Raw genomic sequence first — 21,583 nt, forward strand, 5'->3', positions numbered from 1 at the left:
ACAAACAAAATCGGGGGTGGGTTGGAACCACAGTGCCAGTCAAACTGCTCAAGTTCTTTCACAATGTTAAAAAACAACAGCAAGGAAATTCAGAGTTAAGGGTGAAATATGAGACTGTTGTGCCTGAATGCTGGTCAGTGTTTGCAATACCTGCATTTAAGGCAAGGCTCTGTCTTGAACTCAGGAAATGCTTTTAAGAGCATGTGAAGGTGTGGTGTCCTTATCGTGCTTTAGGTTGAGACATGCACCCTGGAGTGCTCCAGTCCAGGTGATGCTGGTTCCCTGAGGCTTGACTCAGAGTTTTGTAGCCATGCCTGCACCTATGTTGTATGCTGTTGCCACTTGAAATATCATGTACTTGACTCACTCATGAGTTCCTTCTTAGCCATCCCTGGCCTGAGACAGAGCTCAGCAGCCCTGCTTGAAAACCTTAATTTTTTTTACATGTCTTAGATAAGTTAGCTGAATATTCTTAGGTAGTTTAGGTTCTGTTCTAAGCTTACGCCCTTGTTTTAAAAAAATCCCTTAGCTTTCCCTGTTGCCAGATTTCCCAGTGGGGGAGAACAGAACAGCTAATAATCAATCATTCCTCCCCGTCACCCATTTCCAGTCTCTGACAAATAGAGGTTAGGTCAGGGGTCAGCAACCTTTCCAAGGCTGAGTGCCGAAATTTGACCTTTTGACCTTTATGTCCGGCCAGAGTTGCCGGTGATAATTTTTAAAGTCACTAATAGTCATACTTACAGCACGGTGGGAGCTCAGCCCTACTCCATCCCTGGAGGGGACTCCAGGGGGAGAGGCTCCTGCCCCAAACCTACTCTGTGGAGGGGACTCTGGGGGCGGGGCAGCTCCAACTCTATCCCTGCGCTGTGAAGGGAGCTCTGGGGAAGGGGGTTATGGACCCATCCCCATGCTGTGGAGGGGGCTCCAGGGAGGAGGTCTCCATCCCTAGCCTGCACTGCAGCTGGGGCCTGGAGGAGGGAGGCCAATGGGGCTCTGGCCCTGCCCCAAAGAGGGGGCTCAGGGGAAGGAAAAGGGGGAGGCTCCAGTCCTAGCCCAGCCTGTGTTGCAGCCCTGGTTTCTGGCCTCATGCTGCAGCTGGGGCCCTGTGTCGCAGGCCATGCGCTCCTGGCCCCGGGGTGAAAAGGAGGGGCTCTTGCCCCAGCCCTGCACTGCAACGGGGGTCAGTCTCTATGCTTGCACAGCAGCAGGGCTCCAGCCCCACCCTGCAAAGGAGGCTCAGGAAGGGAGGGAGGTTGGGTGGGGGGAGCTCTGTTCCCGTGCTCCTGCCCCCTCCCATGCTGTGTGTGTGTGTGGAGGTTGGGGGGAGAGGCTGGGTTGGAGCCCCTGCCACATGCCACTTGAAATCGGCTTGTGTGCCAAGAGTGACACAGATGCTGGGGGGTTGCTGACAACTGGGTTAGGAGCACCATTCCTGGCCATGCTGACTTATAATTACTGATGGGAGTATAGTTCAGATGACTTTAAGCTGAGTTGTCATCTCACCTCTGTCACTTAAGTGGAGTAACTGTTTCAACTAGAGCATGAAAAATATTTTTAGGCAATTGGAAGGTAATCGTTAAAGCTGAGTATTTGCTAATACAGACTGAACCTCTTGTCTGGCAGCAGATGATGGGAGATCAATATTTTCTAGCACATTACCAACATTTTCACTGTTTGCTAGGCTTCTAGAAGCCATTTGGGGGTAAATTACAGCTAAATAACAGCACAGAACTCTGAGAGCCAGGACTGGTGGCTGTAAAAAAAAACTTTATGGGACCGTGGGAAACATCACCGCACCCATGGTAAGTGGTCATCTGTCTAACTAAATTTGTGCCAGATTACAGAATTGCCAGATGAGAGTGTGCTGGACTAGAGAACCTGCAATAAAAAACATTTTAAATTCTCTCCCACTGCTTTACTTTACTCTTTGTTTTTTGGGGGAATACTGTCAACTATTGTCAGCTGTTGGTGCGGTTTCAGAACTCCAAAATTCACGTGTTAATACAGCTAATTAGACTCCTGGGAGTAGGATGGTTTTAATTTGGAGGTGATTTTTTGGGGGAAAGATCATTAGAAAGCTTAGTCTTTATGCAGTGGAGCTGCAGATTGTAGACAGTGATCAAGCTAGACAGATTTCAGCAGCAATATAAAGATATCTGACTCACTGTAAACACTTGCTGTACTTGTGTCAGTTGACAGCTTTTACTGACTGGTTGGTTTAATTCATATGCATTCTATCTATATGTATGTTTAACTTTGCATTTATGTAAATCAAAAATTCATTTGGATACTAACTGAATAACTTATTTACACAGTTGTACTTGAGAGAGAGAGAGAGAGAGAGATACTTTTGCATTTTATGTTATATGAGGACAGTGATTATTCTGCAGCTAAGCATCAAAGATACTATTTTATTGCTGACTTGTATAGTTAATTTTATAAAGAGAGAAAATAGGTCTTACTTGTTTTGGAATAAGACTGGAAATTGTATTACTAAATGAATTGTTTATGAGATTATAGCAGAAAAGTGAGCGTTTATTCTGTATAGTACAGTTCAATATCTGGGCTTTTCTAACAAAACAATTGGGTGAAATGATAGAGTGGTGCTGCTTTATAATTTTGATAAAATAAATATCTAAAAATAAGGCCTTCAGACAAGCAGTCTAAACATAAACATGAGAAGAAGGTTCATGAACTGGCAACAGATATGCAATAATTAACTGCCTGTTTTCCAGGCTGTTGTGTGCCAGATTAAAACCACATTGGAAAACGAGATTTAGTATTAGTTGAACAGCGTGCTGGCTAGCACTTCAGAGATCTTTGATTGGAGGAAAATATCTGTTATCAAATTAATGAAATCAGATTCTGTATTTCACTTTGTGTGTGTGTGTTTGTTCCTCACACTTAGGCCGTGTCTACACTAGCCCCAAACTTCGAAATGGCCACGCAAATGGCCATTTCGAAGTTTACTAATGAAGCGCTGAAATGCATATTCAGCGCTTTATTAGCATGCGGGCGGCCGCGGCACTTCGAAATTGACACGCCTCGCCGCCGCGCGGCTCATCCCGACGGGGCTCCTTTTCGAAAGGACCCCGCCTACTTCGAAGTCCCCTTATTCCCATGAGCTGATGGGAATAAGGGGACTTCAAAGTAGGCGGGGTCCTTTCGAAAAGGAGCCCCGTCTGGACGAGCCGTGCGGCGGCGAGGCGCGTCAATTTCGAAGTGCCGCGGCCGCCCGCATGCTAATAAAGCGCTGAATATGCATTTCAGCGCTTCATTAGTAAACTTCGAAATGGCCATTTGTGTGGCCATTTCGAAGTTTGGGGCTAGTGTAGACGTAGCCTTAGAGTATCAGAGTACTTTATCCTCACAACTCCTCTATGAAACAGAGAAGAAAGAGGACCTTGGGGTTTGGAAAAGTATTCCTTTTTTAACACCTTCTGCATTCCATGGACCTGGGCACTCATTTGTGTTTTCCCAAGTGCTGTTAATCAACAGGGTCCTGGTGGAGGTCAAGCAGGGCAAAGTACACTTCACCCTCATGGCTCTAGCGTGGCCCTGACAGCATTTGTTCAGCTTGTCACCATCCCCCCTGCCATTGCCTCTTTGCGTGGACCAGGTGTTGCAGAACCTAGCGCCTGATTGCACTGCTGTTGTGTGTCTGACTGCACATGAGAGTGTGTTCAGTGTGTATTGCTTGGCAGCACAAAACACTCAACCCAAATGACCTACCTGGAAAAATGGAAAAGGTTTGAATGTTGGACTCAAAGAAGTGTCTTGGGGCTGAGCAGAATTTACTGTAGGACATCCTGGACTACGTGCTGTATCTGAGATTCCCAGGGTTGTCCTTCTCCTCTTTAGAACTCCACTTGGTGGCCATTTCAGCACAGCATTCACCGGTTCAGGATGGGTCCCTCTTTGCCTATCCTATAACAGTGTGTTTTCCAAAGGACTGGAGCATGTCTACGTGCTGGAGCCCCCTTGGCACCTGAACCTAGTGCTGTCCAGACTCATGAGCCCTGCTTTGAACTTTTGGTTTCCTGCTGCCTTCTTCTGTCCTTGAAGTCACCTTTTTGGTCAACATAGCATCAGCCTACTGGGTGTCAGAGATCAGGGTGTGTACTCTGAAGATTTCCGTAAGGTTTTCTTCAAGACCAAGGGGCCACTGGAGCCTCATCCAGCATTCTGGCCCAAGGTTGCATCTCAGTTTCACATGTCAGGGTGCATTTTACAAGTCCTCTGCTCGAAGCCCCATGCCTCGAACAAGAAACAGAGGCTTAAAACACTGGATGTGAGGAGGGCACTGGCTTTCTATATAGACAAAACGAAGCCATGAGGTATGACATTGTAGTGGTTTGTTGTGGATTGAATAATATATGGAGATATACCTATCTCAGAACTGGAAGGGTCCATGAGAGGCCATCTGGTCCAATCCCCTGCACTCACAGTAGGACCGATCACCATCCCTGACAGATTTTTTGTTGTTTTTTTTATCTGTTTGCCCCAGATCCCTAAATGGCCCCCCCTCAAGCATTGAGCTCACAACCATGGGTTTAGCAGGCCAGTGTTCAAAACTCTGAGCTATCCCTCCCCCCATGTCTGTCACAGGGTGAAATATCACCCTGTGTCCCCACAGAGAATCTCATTGTGGGTGATGTGCTGTATCCATACTGTGATGAGGTGGGAAGTATACACACACCAGCAATTGCGTAGCAGTTTACTCAGCTTGGGCGCAGGTGTCCTCTGTGGTCTTTCTGGCAGAAGTGCCTATCCAAGAGATCTGTTATGTCACTACCTATTCCTATAGGAATAAGGGGATTTTGAAGTCTGCGGGGTCCTTTTGAGAAGGACCTACATGTAGACGAGCAGTGTGTGAGCGAAACGCGGCACTGTCAAACGCAGCCGGCAGCATTTCGTTAGTATTCTCCGATTTGGCCATTATGCATTTCGAAGTTTTGGCCAAGTGTGGCCACAGCCTCTGAGTTTTAGGCAAGAAGGAACTGAGGGGGGTGGGACTTTCAGCACCTGATATGCTGATGCATGAGTGTAGCATGGAAAGTGGTTACACAGCCAGCCCTATGGCTACCACTAAGGCAAAAATCTCCAATGAGGGCTCAAGTGGACATGCACTTATCTGCAATGGATTGTCATTGAGCAACACATCTTGAAGAACATCAGTTACAAAAGGCGGCCAACTGTTTTTCTGTATAGCCTTTGTTGTGACTTTTCAAGCAGTTCATAAAATCGGCAGCAATACTAATCTGAGCTTTCACAGGATTTGAATGTTGCTCTAATTTGTCCATTTTTTTAGCTATCTGTTTTCCAGTCTGGGGACTCTAATGCACAGTTCTCTCATTCTGCTAGGTTCCCGCAGTGCCAAAGGGCTGTTAACAATGTTCCCTCTAATCTTTTCCATCCATATGTGGATTTTTCCATCCAAGGTCAGAATACGTTTTTATCTGCCTTGAGGCATGTCCTGATGTTCATCACCAGGAGAAACAAAAAATCTAGCTGTGGGCACTCTGCTCATCAGCTGGGTGGCATTTGATTCTTTCCTGAACAGCTGCACATAGGCACAGCTTACAGGGAATGCAGGCTGATAATACTTGAAAACTGAGTTCAGCAGGAGTGTTAAATCTTGAATTGGTTCTGTTATCTCTTTTCCAGCTTGCGCACTATTCTTGTATGCTTAACGTGAATTGCTAAAAAAAAAAAAAAAAAAAAAAAAAGAGTTGAGGTTGCACTTGTGAGCTCTACTCTGTTATGATGCCCCAGATTACATATTTTATGCAGCATTTTATATGCTAGAATGTATAAAACAAAATAATGAAAGAGAACAGGACATTTGGAAACATGGAAGTTGCCAGAGCCCCATGTGTTAACTTCTGCAGGACCCTGGAGATATTTTTGTTGCATCAATGTAGCATGAATTATGCTGGGTTGTAATGGAGTTTATGGAATGAAACTGGTCTAGACCATTTTGAAGGAACTACAAAGTCATAAGAACATAAGAATGGCCATACTGGGTCAGACCAAAGGTCCATCCAGCCCAGTATCCCGTCTGCTGACAGTGGCCAATGCCAGGTGCCCCAGAGAAGGAGAACAGAAGACAAAGATCAAGTGATTTATCTCCTGCCCTTCTACTGAAGGCTAGGGCACCATACTTTACCCCTGGCTAATAGCCATTTATGGACCTAACCTGCAAAAATTTATCGAGCTCTTTTTTAAACCCTAATAGAGTCCTGGCCTTCACAGCCTCCTCCGGCAAGGAGTTCCACAGGTTGACTGTGCGCTGTGTGAAGAAAAATTTCCTTTTATTAGTTTTGAACCTACTACCCATCAATTTCATGTGGTGTCCCCTAGTTCTTGTATTATGGGAAAAGGTAAATAATTTTTCTATATTCACTTTCTCCACACCATTCATGATTTTATATACCTCTATCATATCGCCCCTCAATCGCCTCTTTTCCAAACTGAAAAGTCCCAGTCTCTCTAGCCTCTCCCCATATGGGACCCGTTCCAAACCCCTAATCATCTTAGTCGCCCTTTTCTGAACCTTTTCTAATGCCAATATATCTTTTTTGAGGTGAGGAGACCACATCTGCACGCAGTACTCAAGATGTGGGCGTACCATAGTTTTATATAGGGGAAGTATGATATCTTTTGTCTTATTATCTATCCCTTTTTTAACAATTCCTAACATCCTATTTGCTTTACTAATTGCTGCTGCACACTGCGTGGATGTCTTCAGAGAACTATCCACTATAACTCCAAGATCCCTTTCCTGATCTGTCGTAGCTAAATTTGACCCCATCAATGTTGTACGTGTAATTTGGGTTATTTTTTCCAATGTGCATTACCTTACACTTACCCACATTAAATTTCATTTGCCATTTTGCTGCCCAATCACTCAGTTTGCTGAGATCTTTTTGTAGTTCTTCACAGTCCCTTTTGGTTTTGACTGTCCTGAACAACTTAGTGTCATCTGCAAACTTTGCCACCTCACTGCTTACCTCATTTTCTAGATCATTGATGAACAAGTTGAACAGGATCGGTCCCAGGACTGACCCCTGGGGAACACCACTAGTTACCCCCCTCCATTGTGAAAATTTACCATTTATTCCAACCCTTTGTTTTCTGTCTTTTAACCAATTCCCGATCCATGAAAGGATCTCTCCTCCTATCCCATGACTGCTATTATTTGTTATGTGCTGAAAGACTCTCCTATTCCAGTTAGTTCAGTGAATGGGATTTGTATTTCTGCTGGTTTTATAGCTTTGTGCAGTAAGGCTAGCTATCTCTTCCTGTCTTCAAGTATATTCTGTTTTCATTTCATCTTTTTTCTGATGTAAATGTTTGGCCTAATATACTACCTTCTTACCAGAAAATCAGGAATGGAAAAGAATTCATATGTGCAGGTTGGCTGAGCTAACACTGCTGTTGAAAAGCTTACAGTTCTCCATATCCTGAACTTAATTGTTGCTTTAACACTTTTTCACATTTTGTGGGTTTGTACATGTGTTCCATTTCTCTTTTCCATCTTGTGACTAGTACAGTTACAGATCTCATGAAGCATAGAAATATTACAGCCAATGTAGATAGGAGCATTTTGTAGTGACTGCTGTAGAGTTTTGTTCCCTTTCACTGAAGTGAGGGGCATGTGTATTTTAAAGTAGGATTTTTGGGGATACGGAATGTCTAGGATGGAAACCAAGTGTGACGTGATTTTCACATCATGGAGGGGCACTTGATCTCAGCCATAATAAAACTATATGTTGTATCATTTTCTCACACTTCCATACAGTAGTATTTTCCAGGATGTAATGTTCAATAAAATATAGGGAAACTGTTTTTTAAAAATATGTTAACAGTTTGTAATGAGGTGCTCTTAAATTATTTATGTAGACTGTTTCCCGTGATTTATCTGTCACAAGTAGAAAAACTTGAATATATAGATAAGTGTATAACCCACAAATTCCCACCAGAGAGTTGGAAATGCACAATATGTTCGAAGTGCTGGATTTTACATTTCAATGTGAATTGGTTTTCTAAAAAAGGAAAAAATCGCACAAAGCAACAATTCTCGATTAACTGTTTAGCGGAAGAGGCCCAGTTACTTCCTTTGTTCTCAGCACATGAAATATATTGTGCTTGTGAAGTGGGCTCTTGATATGATAGATTCATACTTGAGAGTGCAAATACTGGTATATTTGTTAGGGATCATACAATGCTACATTTTTATTTTCTTTAAGAATAGACATCTTACAAAAGCATGTGCTGCTAGTACACTTTTTGGAAGGGTGGGAGGATTCCAGGGGCAATAGCTTTGTTTTGCAGTCGGTTTCTAGCCTCTGGAAAACACAGGTTATTTCACCTTTTGATGATGCTGTACATGTTTACAGTTTCAATCAGAATCCAACCCTGACAGATACTGCATAAATCATGGTGATTTTTAGTTTTGACTCGGGCAACATCTGCACTTACCGGGAATGTTGATGTGTGCTATGCAATTTTAGGTATGCCAGTTGCATTCCTAAAATTGATTTTGCAGCCATCAACATTGGTCCCTGTCCTCACCGCAGAATGCTGACGGGAGCACTCCTCCGATTAGCATTCCTTAATCCTTGCATCTCCCAAGGAGTTAAGGGGTTGACTTTGACTCCAGAACAGGCCATTTCACACATGTGCAAAACAGCGCCTCAAAAGAGCAAACCTAAGCATTCGATCTTCGTTGGTATAGGTAGATGTAGACTCAGGTGTATAGATTCGCATCATCTTGTTCTCTGTCTTTTTTTCACGGTTTTGTAAAGGACTGTTTTGGGTTAAATTCTGGTCTGTTTCATCCCAAACAATATCCCACAGAGCTCTTGCTGAAGTCGTCAGATGGAATGGGCATATTTGGCGACAGAAATATAGAGTGAACCATAAGTAATAGGGGTCCTATTGATTAAAATAGCTTTGCACATGTGTTAACTGGGGGAGAAGATGTGCCCAAGCAGGGAAGCAACAGAGTGTAACCCAGGAGATCAGGTGCAATATAAAATTCACCAGAAGGAGCCTGGTTAGGTGGGTTATATGTATTCTGGTGGAGAGAGAAGAGTGTGCCGATGGCATGTAGAATTCCATGCAGTCCCTCACAGCTTGAATAACCTCCCCAACCATGAGAATACAATTCACCCGCACAACTGGGCTGTCAGTGATAGGCCTCCCCGTGCTATGTAGTTGTGCTATGGAGTACACTCGTTCTGACGCATTTTGGGACGAGCAAGGGTTAGGTTTAACACTATATTCTCTCATAGCAATGTGTTTATCCATTGCATTTGTACTTTACAAATAACATTTTGAGCTAGTCCTTACACCATTAAAAATGTCTGAAAGCATTGGCATTGTTTCAGCCTTATGCATAGCTGTTACCTTGCAATCCAAACAAGCAATGGGTTTTTGTGACCTGCTTTATAACCCTAGGTGCCGCACATGCTGTGTTCTGTGTCTCACAGCCTGCAGATTAGAGTGACATATCCTGAGTGAATGCATCCCCTGATTCTGTGCTCTTGCTCCATCAGCCTGCCTGGAACACAGAAGCCCTACTTTAATCACTATCATCCAGTTGTTATATGCAGGAGTGACCCCAACACATGCTCAGCGCTGAATGTCCCCAGATCTGTCAGCCTGGAAGTGTCTAGTCCTCTCTTGGATTTTTAGATCAGAGAAATAATGAGGTTTATTTGATCCAATAATGATACAAAATGCACAGCTCATCACTTTAATTCATATGCTGCACTGGCGTGGCTTAGATTTAAAGTACAGTCTTCCCCCGCCTTATGAGGGTAATTTGTTCCTGAAAAACCCCTCTTAGGGCAAATTTTCATAAGCTGAAAACGTAATTACCATTAGTTTCAATGGGAAAAAAATTTATGCATTCCTGAGCCCCAAAATTTACACCCATTTATGCTAAAACAACTCCAAATCCCATGAACTTCGGTGCAAGGGGGTAGGCAGGGCAGGGCAGGGCAGAGCAGGGCCTGAGCGCAGCTTAGGTTAAGTGGGGAGGGGGCGCTGCCAGGGCCTGGCCACGTGGGGAGCTAGGCAGGCACAGGGGGCCCCCGGCTGGTGAGGGACGATGCCTCGCTTATGCGGGGTTGTGTGACGGGGAGGCCCCAGCGGTGGCAGCCAAGGCGGTAGCAGCAGGTGAGCCAGGCGCTAAATGGGAGGGAGCGCTGCAGACAGCAAGTGGCGCCTGAGGCACAGCTGTGCACGGTGGGCAGCAGCGGCCCCCTAGCCGCCCAGGGTGTGAGCGGCAGCAGCGGGGCCGGGATGGGCTGTGTGCCCAGCACCCACGTCTCTTAGAGAGGCATGATCTACTGCCGGGACTCGGATGAGTCTACCTCCCTGCACCAGACTGCCGCCCTCTTGCGGGGCACTGCTGTCCCTCTGCACAGCCTCTTCGTCAAGACCAACGCGGCCAACTCCATCCCCTCGGTGCTTGCCTACCAGAGCTGCCAGCCTCCAAATCGGTCCTTATAAATGCGAAGAAATGCCCTGTAAGCTGAAGTAGGGGTATTAACTGAAACTCCTTGTGAAGTCGAATTCTCATAACTCGAGTGGGCGTATCTCAGGGTATAACTGTAAAACAAGTTTATTAAGGAAAGAAGAAAGGAAGTGAGTTCACACGAGAAGAATGGAGTTAGAGAGGATTTCAAGCAAGTAAAAATGAAGAATTCTCTGGAAAAGACTAAAACTTAAGAAAACTACAGTATTGATTCAAGGAAAGGTTCTTGTCACAGTAACCATGCTAAAATAGTGCTTGTGGTGATGCTTGATTCAAATGAATTTAACTGGAAAATTAACGAGTTTTTGGGCCATCAGCTTATTTATTAAATTGCAGTAACTATAACTGGTTAACAAAAAATGAGTCATTGTTTGAACAGTATGGACAAAATTGTGTCTCCTAGTAAAAACGGAGGCCAATGTATTTTATAAGAAAGATTAGACAAAATCATGTCAAGGGATTGAGAGCAGTTAGCTTTAGTCAGCAGTATTTTCTCTTTTGAGGCATCTTCAAAATAGAGAAATAGCATATCCTTTAATTGCTTAAGTTGTTTGAGTGTAAATTTTTGCTGTGGTTGGGAAGCAATTTTAAAAGCCAATGGACTGTGGAACCATGGTTCCATCTCTGACCAAGTTTTATTATACATCTTTAATTCTATATTTTGTGTTGATAACTTCTCTAAGCAAGTTAAATGTTCATTTTAGGCTGGAAATGTCTTTGATTGATATTGCAATATGATATTTAAATGGTTAACTACTGATTTAATTAACTCTTTTTATATTTAAATACAGTATATTATTTAAGCTTGGTATAAGAAGTGTACAAAGAGAAACGTTATAAATACATTTTTTATCCCATTTCCCTTTTTGACAGGAGAATTAGATGACAGAGAGCAGGCAAAGCTGGAAGTAAAAGTATGGGATCCAGATAGTCCCCTTACTGATCGTCAGATTGACCAGTTTTTAGTTGTAGCACGGTAAGATTGAAATCCTCTAATCCCAGAAAAATACCTTTTCCTTCTATAAACCTCTAGACCACTTATTTCCCTATCTGACCTTCCACAACTTGTTTAACATTCTGTGTTTATCTTGCAGTTAGATAGGAGAAAACCATTAGAATGTAATATGATGCATATCTATTCCATAGCAAGTTATATAGGAAAGGAATATTTTTCGGAATTAATTCCAGACTTTAGATTTTTGTTGATATTGGTGGAGTTCAATGTAGGCCATAAGTCGCATCTTAAAAATTGAATGTTGATATTCTCTTTCAACTTCACTTTCCCCTCAGAATAAGTGAATTAGGATTTCAGCGCTATCTTTTCAGTCTTGTCACTGTAGTGCTTGAAATTACTGAACGTAACAAAGATTAAGATTACAGTTCAAGCAAATATAAACAAAATAAATGAAGAATTCATGACATTTGCATGTAAGTCCACAGTAACATGCACTGCAATTTCAGAAAATTTTGAAGTGTACAACAGTAATTCAGTACTATGCTCTATGTTTCGTTAGGGGAAAATGCTGGTTAGGTAATATAATAAATTAGCATGCCATTATGTAAATTTCTTAAGCTGTGCCTACACTACCCATCCCTTTCAGAAGGAGCATGTAAATTATGGTCATTCGAAAATGCACATGAGGCACTGATATAAATATTCATCACCACATTTGCGTAATGATGACCACCTGGCCTGTCAAAAGTGCTGATTTCAAAATAAAACCAGCTGTGTAGCTGGGATTCCTTCAAAGGGTGCCCTGTTTTTGGAAGCACTGTTCTTTTGGGAAGAAAGGTACTTTCAAAATCAGGGCACCTTTTCGAAGGAACCTTGTCTACACAGCTGGTTTTAGTTCAAAATCAGCACTTTCGACAAGCTGGGTGGCTTCCATTATGCAAATGTGGTGGTGAATATTCATTTCAGTACCTAATTTGCATTTGCAAACAGCCATAATTTACATGCACCTTCCGAAAGGGACGGGTAGTGTAGCCATGGCCTTAGAGTATGTCTGTGCTGAGGCTAGGAGTGTGCTTCTCAGACTGGATAGACAGGCACGTGGTAGCCCTGTTTGAACTGGGGTGTTAAAATAGCAGTGTGAATGTCGTGGCATAGGTGGCAGCACAGAATAGCCTCCAGAGTACAAACCCAGGTGATCTCGTGGTCAGGCTGAATTTTTGCATCCACAATGCTGTTTTTAGCATGCTTGTTCAAGCAGAGTTAGCAGACATCTTTCTGCCTGCCGTGGGAAGTTCTGTCCCAGCTGCAGTGTAGGCAGGTCCTTAGCCATGCTGAAGTTCAGGTATTGAAACATTTTTAGGTAGATTTTTAAAATCTTTTCTCTTTCAAAAACAGTGACAACCACAAACCATTAGTCTAATAAGGCCTCTTCCCTGTCCTGTAATAAATGCTTACAGTAAACCGTATTGCTCCAGCTACTGCAAAATAAGGAAGGTGATGCTAGTGTAAGCACACCAACCTGCCTTTTTACCTCTCAGTATACTATTTTCCATCTCTGCTCTGAAAGCAGAATGCAGCCCTACATCTTTGTCTCAGAACTTTTAATTTCTCTTCTGCCCAGTCCTTGTTCTTTCTTACCTTCTTCCTGGGCAACGTGTGTTTGGAGAAGGAAATTCAGAGGAGAAGGAAGGCAGAAAAGAGCTGTTTTCAATTCCACAGCCTGTGTCATACTTCCTGCTGAGCTCAGATGCTAGCTCATGCAGGATCAGGCGTCCTCTGATCAGTAAGTATATACACTTCCTTTGACACATCTCTCTTTCCTGTAGCACTTGCTCAGCAGCAATTGCACTTACTAGCAAGTAGATCTACTAGGAAACTGGAGAGATGGAAGTTTGAAACTGAATCCTTTCAGAAGAGCATGCTGCCTTATCTCCGCTGAGCAGACCCTTTTGGGGAAGCTAGAGATCTTGCATCTCAGCCAGGCTTGAGTCTCAGCAATTTTAGAAGAAACGACGAGAATTCCTGTGACACCTTATAGGCTGCATCTCACACAGCGGGTCTTTGCCCACAAAAGCTTATGCGCCAAAATATCTGTGCCACAGGACTTCTCATTTGTTTTTGTGGATACAGACTAACACAGCTACCCCTCTGATACTTGCCAGCTTTAGAAGAGCATGCTAGTATACTTCCCTGCCCCTCTTGCAGTTTTTGGGATGTTGTACAGAGATGCCAGGTCAGAATTTGACCCCATTCACTTAGGAGTGGTTACGTCCCTGCAAGGAAGTTTCCATTTGTGGTGGGAGTGTCTTTTGGAGATGCCTTTTTTTTCTCATCTCTCTATAGTCTTCTTAGGGTGTCCATTGGTGCAGTTTGAATGTCTTCTGGCAAGCAAGTTTGGGCTGCCTCCCACCCATGCAGCCAGGCAGTTTTGCAACTGGCAAAGGCTCCCCTCAAGTTTTTCACCCATCTAGGTTGCAAAGTCGGAGCTATACTGTGAAAAGTTATTGTAAGATAGTTCCTCTGTAAATCTCTGAAGACCCAATTCTCCTCATGTTCAAGCCTGTAACACTGAGGTGACTTTGGATTCTCTATTCTCTGTGACGTTTCTTGTAGTGGGGAGCAAATTTTGAGCTCCAGTGGTGTCAGATACATAGGAGCATTAAGAACCACCCTGAGCTGACTGGTGGGGTAGTGGTTATCACATTTGGTGACTGGTTTAACTGAAAAGTCTTCTCTGAGTTTGTAGAGACTTAACCAAGCTGCAGTCATTGGGAATCTTCTATCTCCATCGATCTCCCATTGTGAAATGGATTCCCCCTGGTTATGAGGGAGGTCTCTACTTTAGCATTCAGATGTTTGATCTTTGATTAGAAGAGATTTTCTTCTGATTTACTTTAGAAAATTATTTCTCCAGTCAAAAGAGAGTGGGTGGGGGACTGCTAACTATTAGCTGAAAATCAGCTTGAGTGTTTTCCCCACAGGAGAAGAGTACTTTCTCACCGACAATTTCCCACATTAGCTTCCTAAGGACACCTTACTCTGTCCTAAGTTGCACACAGCCATAGGCAGTAATATTCCCTATGCATTATCATAATCTAGAATCAGTGATATTCCGTTTTCAGATGCTGCAATTTTTAATTTTTCCTGTTTCTAATACGCTATATCAGAGGTTTTTAATTTGGGGCTCATGCATAACTTGCACATGCTATGCTAGTAAATGGGACAGAGATTCTAACTAGATCCTAGTGTAATCCACACTGCCCCATGTTGCCTACTTTACAGAGAAAGAATAAGTGTCCTCATTAGCCTAAGCTGAGAGCCAGCTGGCTTTTAGCTCAAACTGTGGAGGTGCCTGCACTAAGCTCCAGAAGTCCCAGGTTCGTGGTTGCCTTTGGGTAGTTACACTAGCAATACACGAGTGGGAGAATGGACAGGGGTTGAGAACCACAGGGGCAATTTATATGATCAGGACTACCCACTTTCACTTTGTGATATAGATCAGATTTCATCCCTTGCATATTAAGAATTCTAGATTTTTTTTTCTATACATTTGCCTTTTTGGTACATCCCAATTCCATAAATATATTTTGGGGTATAGCAAAACTGTGAGGCTACAAGAACTCCCAGGACGTGTGACTCTTTCTCCCTTCATCCAGCAAGGATCGCTGAGCCTTTCAAGAGGGACATTCTCTCAGCTGTATGACCAGCCCAGTCCAGTCATTTGCAGGCTTCTTTTTTCTCACCTTCAATTAAAAGAGGGGCCGGGAAGTTGGTTATTTTAATGGCTCTCTGCTTCAGCTCTGTTCTTCAATTCCTGTGAAATGAAAATTTCATACTTACCATTGCTTAGCCCAGTTTCTCATGAGTCAAGTTCACTTAACCTGTGTGTCAAAACAAAAAAGCAGTCCAGTAGCACTTTAACGACTAACAAAATAATTTTTTAGGCAATGAGCTTTCATGGGACAGACCCACTTCTTCAGATCATAGCCATACCAGAACAGATTCAATATTTCTGTTCTCATATGGTTATGGTCTGAAGAAGTGGGTCTGTCCCACGAAAGCTCATCACCTAGTAAATTATTTTGTTAGTCTTTAAAGTGCTACTGGACTGCTTTTTTGTTTTGATATCATATAGACTAGCACAGCTATCTCTCTGTTACTATTTAACCTGTGTGTGTTTTTCTTATGGCTTGATGTAGCCATTTAAAGTTAAAAAGGGGGAACAGGTATTCTATTTGCTTTCTTTCCTTCTGCATCCTTTCCACCTACCTCTGAATTTATCCTTACACACTTCTGCCTAAGGCAAGAAAGATTATTAGAAAAGAGAAAATGGATTTTTTCACCTACTAAGTGCAGATACAATCCTGATTATATGAATTTGGCTTATGATGGGAAATTGTGTTGTTTCATCAGCGGAGTGTTCCATTCATCATCTTCAAAAAAGAAATCCATATATTCATTAAAGTATAATGAAATAAAATATTTAAAATGTGTAGTTAAGTAGTGGTGGTAATTGCTGCTATTGAACACAGCCAGAACTCTGTTCTTGTTGGGTAGTTCAAATATACTCACTTGTATTGTATGTGGGTGTTCTGTTGAATGTAGCTCGTAAGAATACATATTAGTCCCAGGGTTTGTTGCTTAAATAAATGCCTGGTCACTACATTTAACATTGGGATACTTTGGAGTTACTGAGGGGCCAATTCAGTGCCCCCAAAACAAAAAGGTTTTGGGGGGAAAGGATGAGTAAGAGTCCCTAGTGACAACCACATGGTTTAGAAGTAAGATAAATGGATTTACTGCAGGTATCATAGGACAGGTGTGCACTGGCCACAGAACATCGAACACTGAACCCTTTGTCAGCCTTAAGTTGTAAGGAATGTCGATGGGAGGAGCAATCCCATTGACATTCTGCAGTGAGGACAGGGGCCAAAGTCGACGCCTGCAAAATCAATTTTAGGTGCGCAATTGACACACCTAAAATTGCATAGCAGCCGTTAACGTTCCGGGTAAGTGTAGATGTAGCCATAGACTATCAGTAACGCTGTTCCTTCTGCCCACCCACTGTGCCTGGCATTTACTCTGGTCTGTCTTTATACATTTAAACCACAGGAAGTCATCTTGGCTAAAGAATGACTCATTTGCATAGGTAGGCTGAATTTACATCTTCTTTGTGTACTTCCAGTACAGAATTTGACCCACTACATAGTTTAATTCCTTTCCTTCTTATTTGTAAATTCTGCTTCAGAAGTCCTTTCTTCCGTTTCACTGAAATATGTAAGAGGGTGGGGCTATATGATTCCATTTTTCAGGGTTTTACCCTCTTTGGAAGTGATTTAGATTTACGATGTGGCTCATGCTCGTTTTCCCAGCATCGTTGCAAGGCTACAAAGTGACATATATCAGATATTCTATATAACATTTTGTTTTTCATTGTTCCAAAGCCTCCAGTGCGTTCTTCTTCCTAGAAAAGAATAACAGTGGACAACTTTCCTTCTGTTCAGCAGTCATTCCCTTAATGCTTTAAAATTTTGGAGGTTGAAAAAAGTGTCAGGAAGTGGGAGTAATGAAGCAGAGTTCGGTACCTATAGTTACTTGCTTTAGAATTGACAAAAAAAATTAATCTTCTGGAACAGCAACATTTTATTATCAGTACATGCTGCATGTCACATTTTGCTCTATCCAGTAGTTGAAAATCTCTAGGGTCTTCCCAACTTTAGTTATAATTGTGCTGGTGGCATATGTCTGTGTGGTTTAAAAAAAAAAAGTGTTCTAAATCTTAAATAGATTTGAGAGTCTCTGGAATTAAGGAAAGGAGCATGGATCCTAGCCAAATGCTTATAGATTGGTTGTTTAAGGCAAAGATAAAAGTTGTTCTTGTGGAAATGGTGTATTGAAATAACAAGACAAACAAATGAACAAACACTTTGTTAATGACTGGGCACCATCTGGGAGGCTAAACCTCATACCTATGTCTAGATCCATTGGCCCAAAGTCTGGGCCTAGAGTCTGCTTCATACATTTATAAATATATCCGAAGAGCTGCTGTGAGCTCTAAGATGAACTTATGTAGGTTTGAAAGATGACGTTCTTTAACTGGGCTTGGCAGAATTAGTTATTTATTTTTATTTAATTGCAATAGGTAAATCAATGGGTTTTTTTTTTTAAGTTTTTAAAAATCCATTTAATGGTTCACAATTGTGCAAAAATATGAACTTTAAGCCTTTTTTCCCAATTTTTATCTATTTGAATTTTCAAAGTTACAGGAAATCATGGGCTCAGACAATAATTAAATGACAATAATGTTGAAAGTTAAGAATTAAAGCTTTATAACCATTAAAACACAAATTGTCAATATCTTATGTTAAAATATGTAAAATAAATATCCTCAAATCAAACTCTTAATACATTCTGAGGTGGCATTTTTCTTACTTAGCCTATCTGTAAATCCTGGTTATCAATAGAAATATTTATTATCTGTTTGGGTGTGTACAGTGAAATCAACATTTACCAATAAAAATATATAATCATTCCAAACCCCATTTTAACTAAACCTATCAAGATTATTGTAGAAGAGTGAAGTTAATGACTGAAAAGCTGTGTCTACACATGCACGCTACTTCGAAGTAGCGGCACTAACTTCGAAATAGCGCCCGTTGCGGCTACACACGTCGGGCGCTATTTCGAAGTTAACTTCGACGCTAGGCGGCGAGACGTCGAAGTCGCTAACCTCATGAGGGGATCGGAATAGCGCCCTACTTCGACGTTGAACGTCGAAGTAGGGACCGTGTAGACGATCCGCGTCCCGCAACGTTGAAATTGCCGGGTCCTCCATGGTGGCCATCAGCTGGGGGGTTGAGAGATGCTCTCTCTCCAGCCCCTGCGGGGCTCTATGGTCACCGTGTGCAGCAGCCCTTAGCCCAGGGCTTCTGGCTGCTGCTGCGGCAGCTGGGGATCCATGCTGCATGCACAGGGTCTGCAACCAGTTGTCGGCTCTGTGGATCTTGTGCTGTTTAGTGCAAGTGTGTCTGGGAGGGGCCCTTTAAGGGAGCGGCTTGCTGTTGAGTCCGCCCTGTGACCCTGTCTGCAGCTGTGCCTGGCACCCTTATTTCGATGTGTGCTACTTTGGCGTGTAGACGTACCCTTGCAGCGTCTATTTCGATCTGGTGCCGCGCAACGTCGAAGTTGAACATCGACGTTGCCAGCCCTGGAGGACGTGTAGACGTTATTCATCGTTGCTACATTGAAATAAGCTATTTCGATGTTGGCTTCACGTGTAGACGTAGCCAAAGAGAGTCAGGGAAAAAATCGGGCACTCTGAGAATTATAAACTCAGAAGAGAGCAGGTCATGAACACCACCTCACCTGGACTGATGAGATTAAAATTCCTGAGGTGGAAGGGGGATCAACAGTTATATTAGTCTGAGATCCAGAACTTGCTATGTACAAGTCTCTTCCCCATGTCATATTTTTATGAGGTTTAATTGATCCACATTTCTTCTCCTGCTTTACCTTCTCTCAGGGTAATTTCATCCATAAGCACAAGATATCTCTATCCTACCTCCTTCTCTTCAAAGTAGAATCTTAGCCTGTCTCTTGGACATCCCCTCACAAATACCAAGCTGTCAACATAATAAAACAGAGCTCCCCACATCCATTCTCCCGTCTCTGCTCTCTATCACTGTAGATAACACCACCATTCTACCTAATGCTCAGGTGCATGATCTAGGTTTCATCTTTGGTTATGTCTGCACTACAAAATAAAGCTGCATTTATTGAGGTGGACTTCTTACCACTAGACTTTATAAAGTTGAAGATGTGTCCACAAATGTCCAGAAAGTTGACATAACGTGTCTCCATTGCCTTAGCTAGGTTCAATTGCATCAGCAATGCATTTTGGGCCTGCAGTCTGGGTTTTTGTGCCATTGTATTATGGGAAAAAGTGCACCACAAGTGCTTGTGGGTGTCTGATGTCATCATCCCAGAGTGCAATGCACCCTTCCCCCCATTGGAAAACAAACGGCCCAAGGAATTTCACACCATTTTTTGGGCCAAAGCCTGCCCCGGCTCACAACACTTGCATGGATTCTGAACAGCTTAGATCTCTTGCACAGTGTGCTATCGTCGCTTCTGAAAGTGACATGAAGTATTTTATTAGAGAAAGCCAGTTGGAGGATGCAGTGCATGCAAATGATACTGAAGGATAGGAGACCAGGAATGCAGAGCTGCTGGCTGCCCTGAATGCACTGCAGTGGCTGTAGAACTTCCACCTGCGCAAGGCCACTTCCATGGAACTTGTGATTTGCTGTTCCCCACCCTGAAGTGCCAAAATGAGACCTGATTTGACAGCTCACAAGAGAGTGGTAATTGCTCTGTGGAAGTTTGCAGTGCCTGACAGTGGGAAATCAATTCAGGGTGGGCAGATCTACAGGGGAGTCTTCAGTGATTCGGGTAGCCAAGGCAATCAGTGCCTGTATGCCATAGAAGACCGTGACTCCGAGGAATTTGCAGGACATAGTGGATGGTTTTGCTGCCATGGAGTTTCCTAACTGTGGTAGAGCTGTAGATGGAACACACATCCCCATCCTGGCCCTGGACCACCTGGCCTCAGAGTATGTAAACTGCAAGAGGTACTTCTCTATGGTGTTGCAGGGGCTGGGTGATCACAAAGTTAGTTTCATTGGCATCTGTGTGAGATGATTGGGAAAGGTGCATGATGCACACATCTTTAGAAATTCACATCTGTACAGAAAAGCTCCAGGATGGGACTTTCTTCCCAGACCAGAAAATCAAGATTGGTGACATGGAGATGCCCATATAGTGGTACTGGGTGAACCTGCTTACCCTTTACTCCCTTGGCTTATGAAGCCATACACAGGCATCCTGGACTGCAGCAAGGAGAGGTTCAACTACAGGCTGGGCAAGTGCAGAAAGGCAGTGGAATATGCCTTTTGCCAGTTAAAAGTAGATGCGGTGCCTTTTGACCCATTTTGACCTTTGCAAAGCCACCATCTCCCCCATGGTTGCAGCGTGCTGTATTCCCTGTAACGTTTGCGAATCAAAGGGGGAAAATTTTGTGCCAGCCAGGGTTGCAGAGGCAGATGCCATGGGCAGTGCTTATGCACAGCTGGACGCAAGGGCAATCAGCAATCCACATGCAAAAGCAATGAAAATCAAGAAGGCTTTGAAATATAGCTTTATGAGTGAGCAAACAGCCACATAAATTTGCTGTATTTAACTATTGTGATGCTATCTTCAACCCACACAATGATGTGTACTTGGCCTTTAGGAAAGCACCTCCAACTGCACCCCACCCCATGTGAACCCATAAATGACACTGGTTTTCACAAAACATTCTTTTTATTTAGGGGTGGGGAGGGTTAAGGGGTAGGGAAAAGAGGGGAATCTTGGAGTCATATGTCATGGAATGTGAGCCCTTTGCAGTGTGGAGAGGTCCTGGGAGTGGAGCGTGAGACTGTCCTTGTCCCCTTGGCCCCCACATTCAGGCCCCCAATGAGTGGGGGTTCAGCAACATCAAGGGGAGGTCAGGAAAGAAGATGAGGCGGTGGTATAACTAAGAGTTCTATTGTGGTTGACCCTCTGCGGTTCCAGCATGGACCACAGGATGCTGGTTTGCTCCTTGACAGCCATCGGGAGCTTTGCAGAGTCCTTGGTCCAGCACTGGATCACGCTTTGCTGCAACTGCGGGATCCACTTTCTGTGAGCAGCAGCTTGTGCTCGCTCCCTCTGTGCCTTTTGAGGCTGCTGCAGGGTGAGGTCCTGTTTTGATTTTTTTCATGTGGCCTGTCACACCACCTTGTCTCCCCCACTTACGCTGCCTGCTAAAGACAGTCAAAGTAGAAATTTAGATGGAATTTTTTTTAAATGTGACACAATCCTCTGACCCATACATGGAATGGGTCCCTGTTAGAGAATCACTGCAACTTGTTTTCCCAAGTCCACTTTTGACTTCTTAAGGATGACAATGAATCAACCTCACTACAACAGAAGGTATTATTTTTCTAGACCATGTCATTGCAGACATGGTAAGATCCTGGCGGCTAAGGGAAGGCAAG

At 43.3% G+C, this 21,583-nt stretch overlaps 1 protein-coding gene across 2 annotated transcripts in view; it reads left to right on the forward strand.

The window, feature by feature from the left end:
- The window catches only part of MTA3 (metastasis associated 1 family member 3), a 178,072-nt gene that overhangs the window by 91,370 nt on the left and 65,119 nt on the right, over positions 1–21,583 (forward strand). For both annotated transcript variants that reach the window (XM_074989605.1, XM_074989606.1), the window contains exon 7: positions 11,426–11,528. In XM_074989605.1, the coding sequence (XP_074845706.1) occupies positions 11,426–11,528 (103 nt within the window). The remainder of the gene's footprint in view (positions 1–11,425; positions 11,529–21,583) is intronic.

The sequence above is a fragment of the Carettochelys insculpta genome, chromosome 3 (assembly GCF_033958435.1).
Source record: "Carettochelys insculpta isolate YL-2023 chromosome 3, ASM3395843v1, whole genome shotgun sequence".
Taxonomy (NCBI): Eukaryota; Metazoa; Chordata; order Testudines; family Carettochelyidae; genus Carettochelys; species Carettochelys insculpta.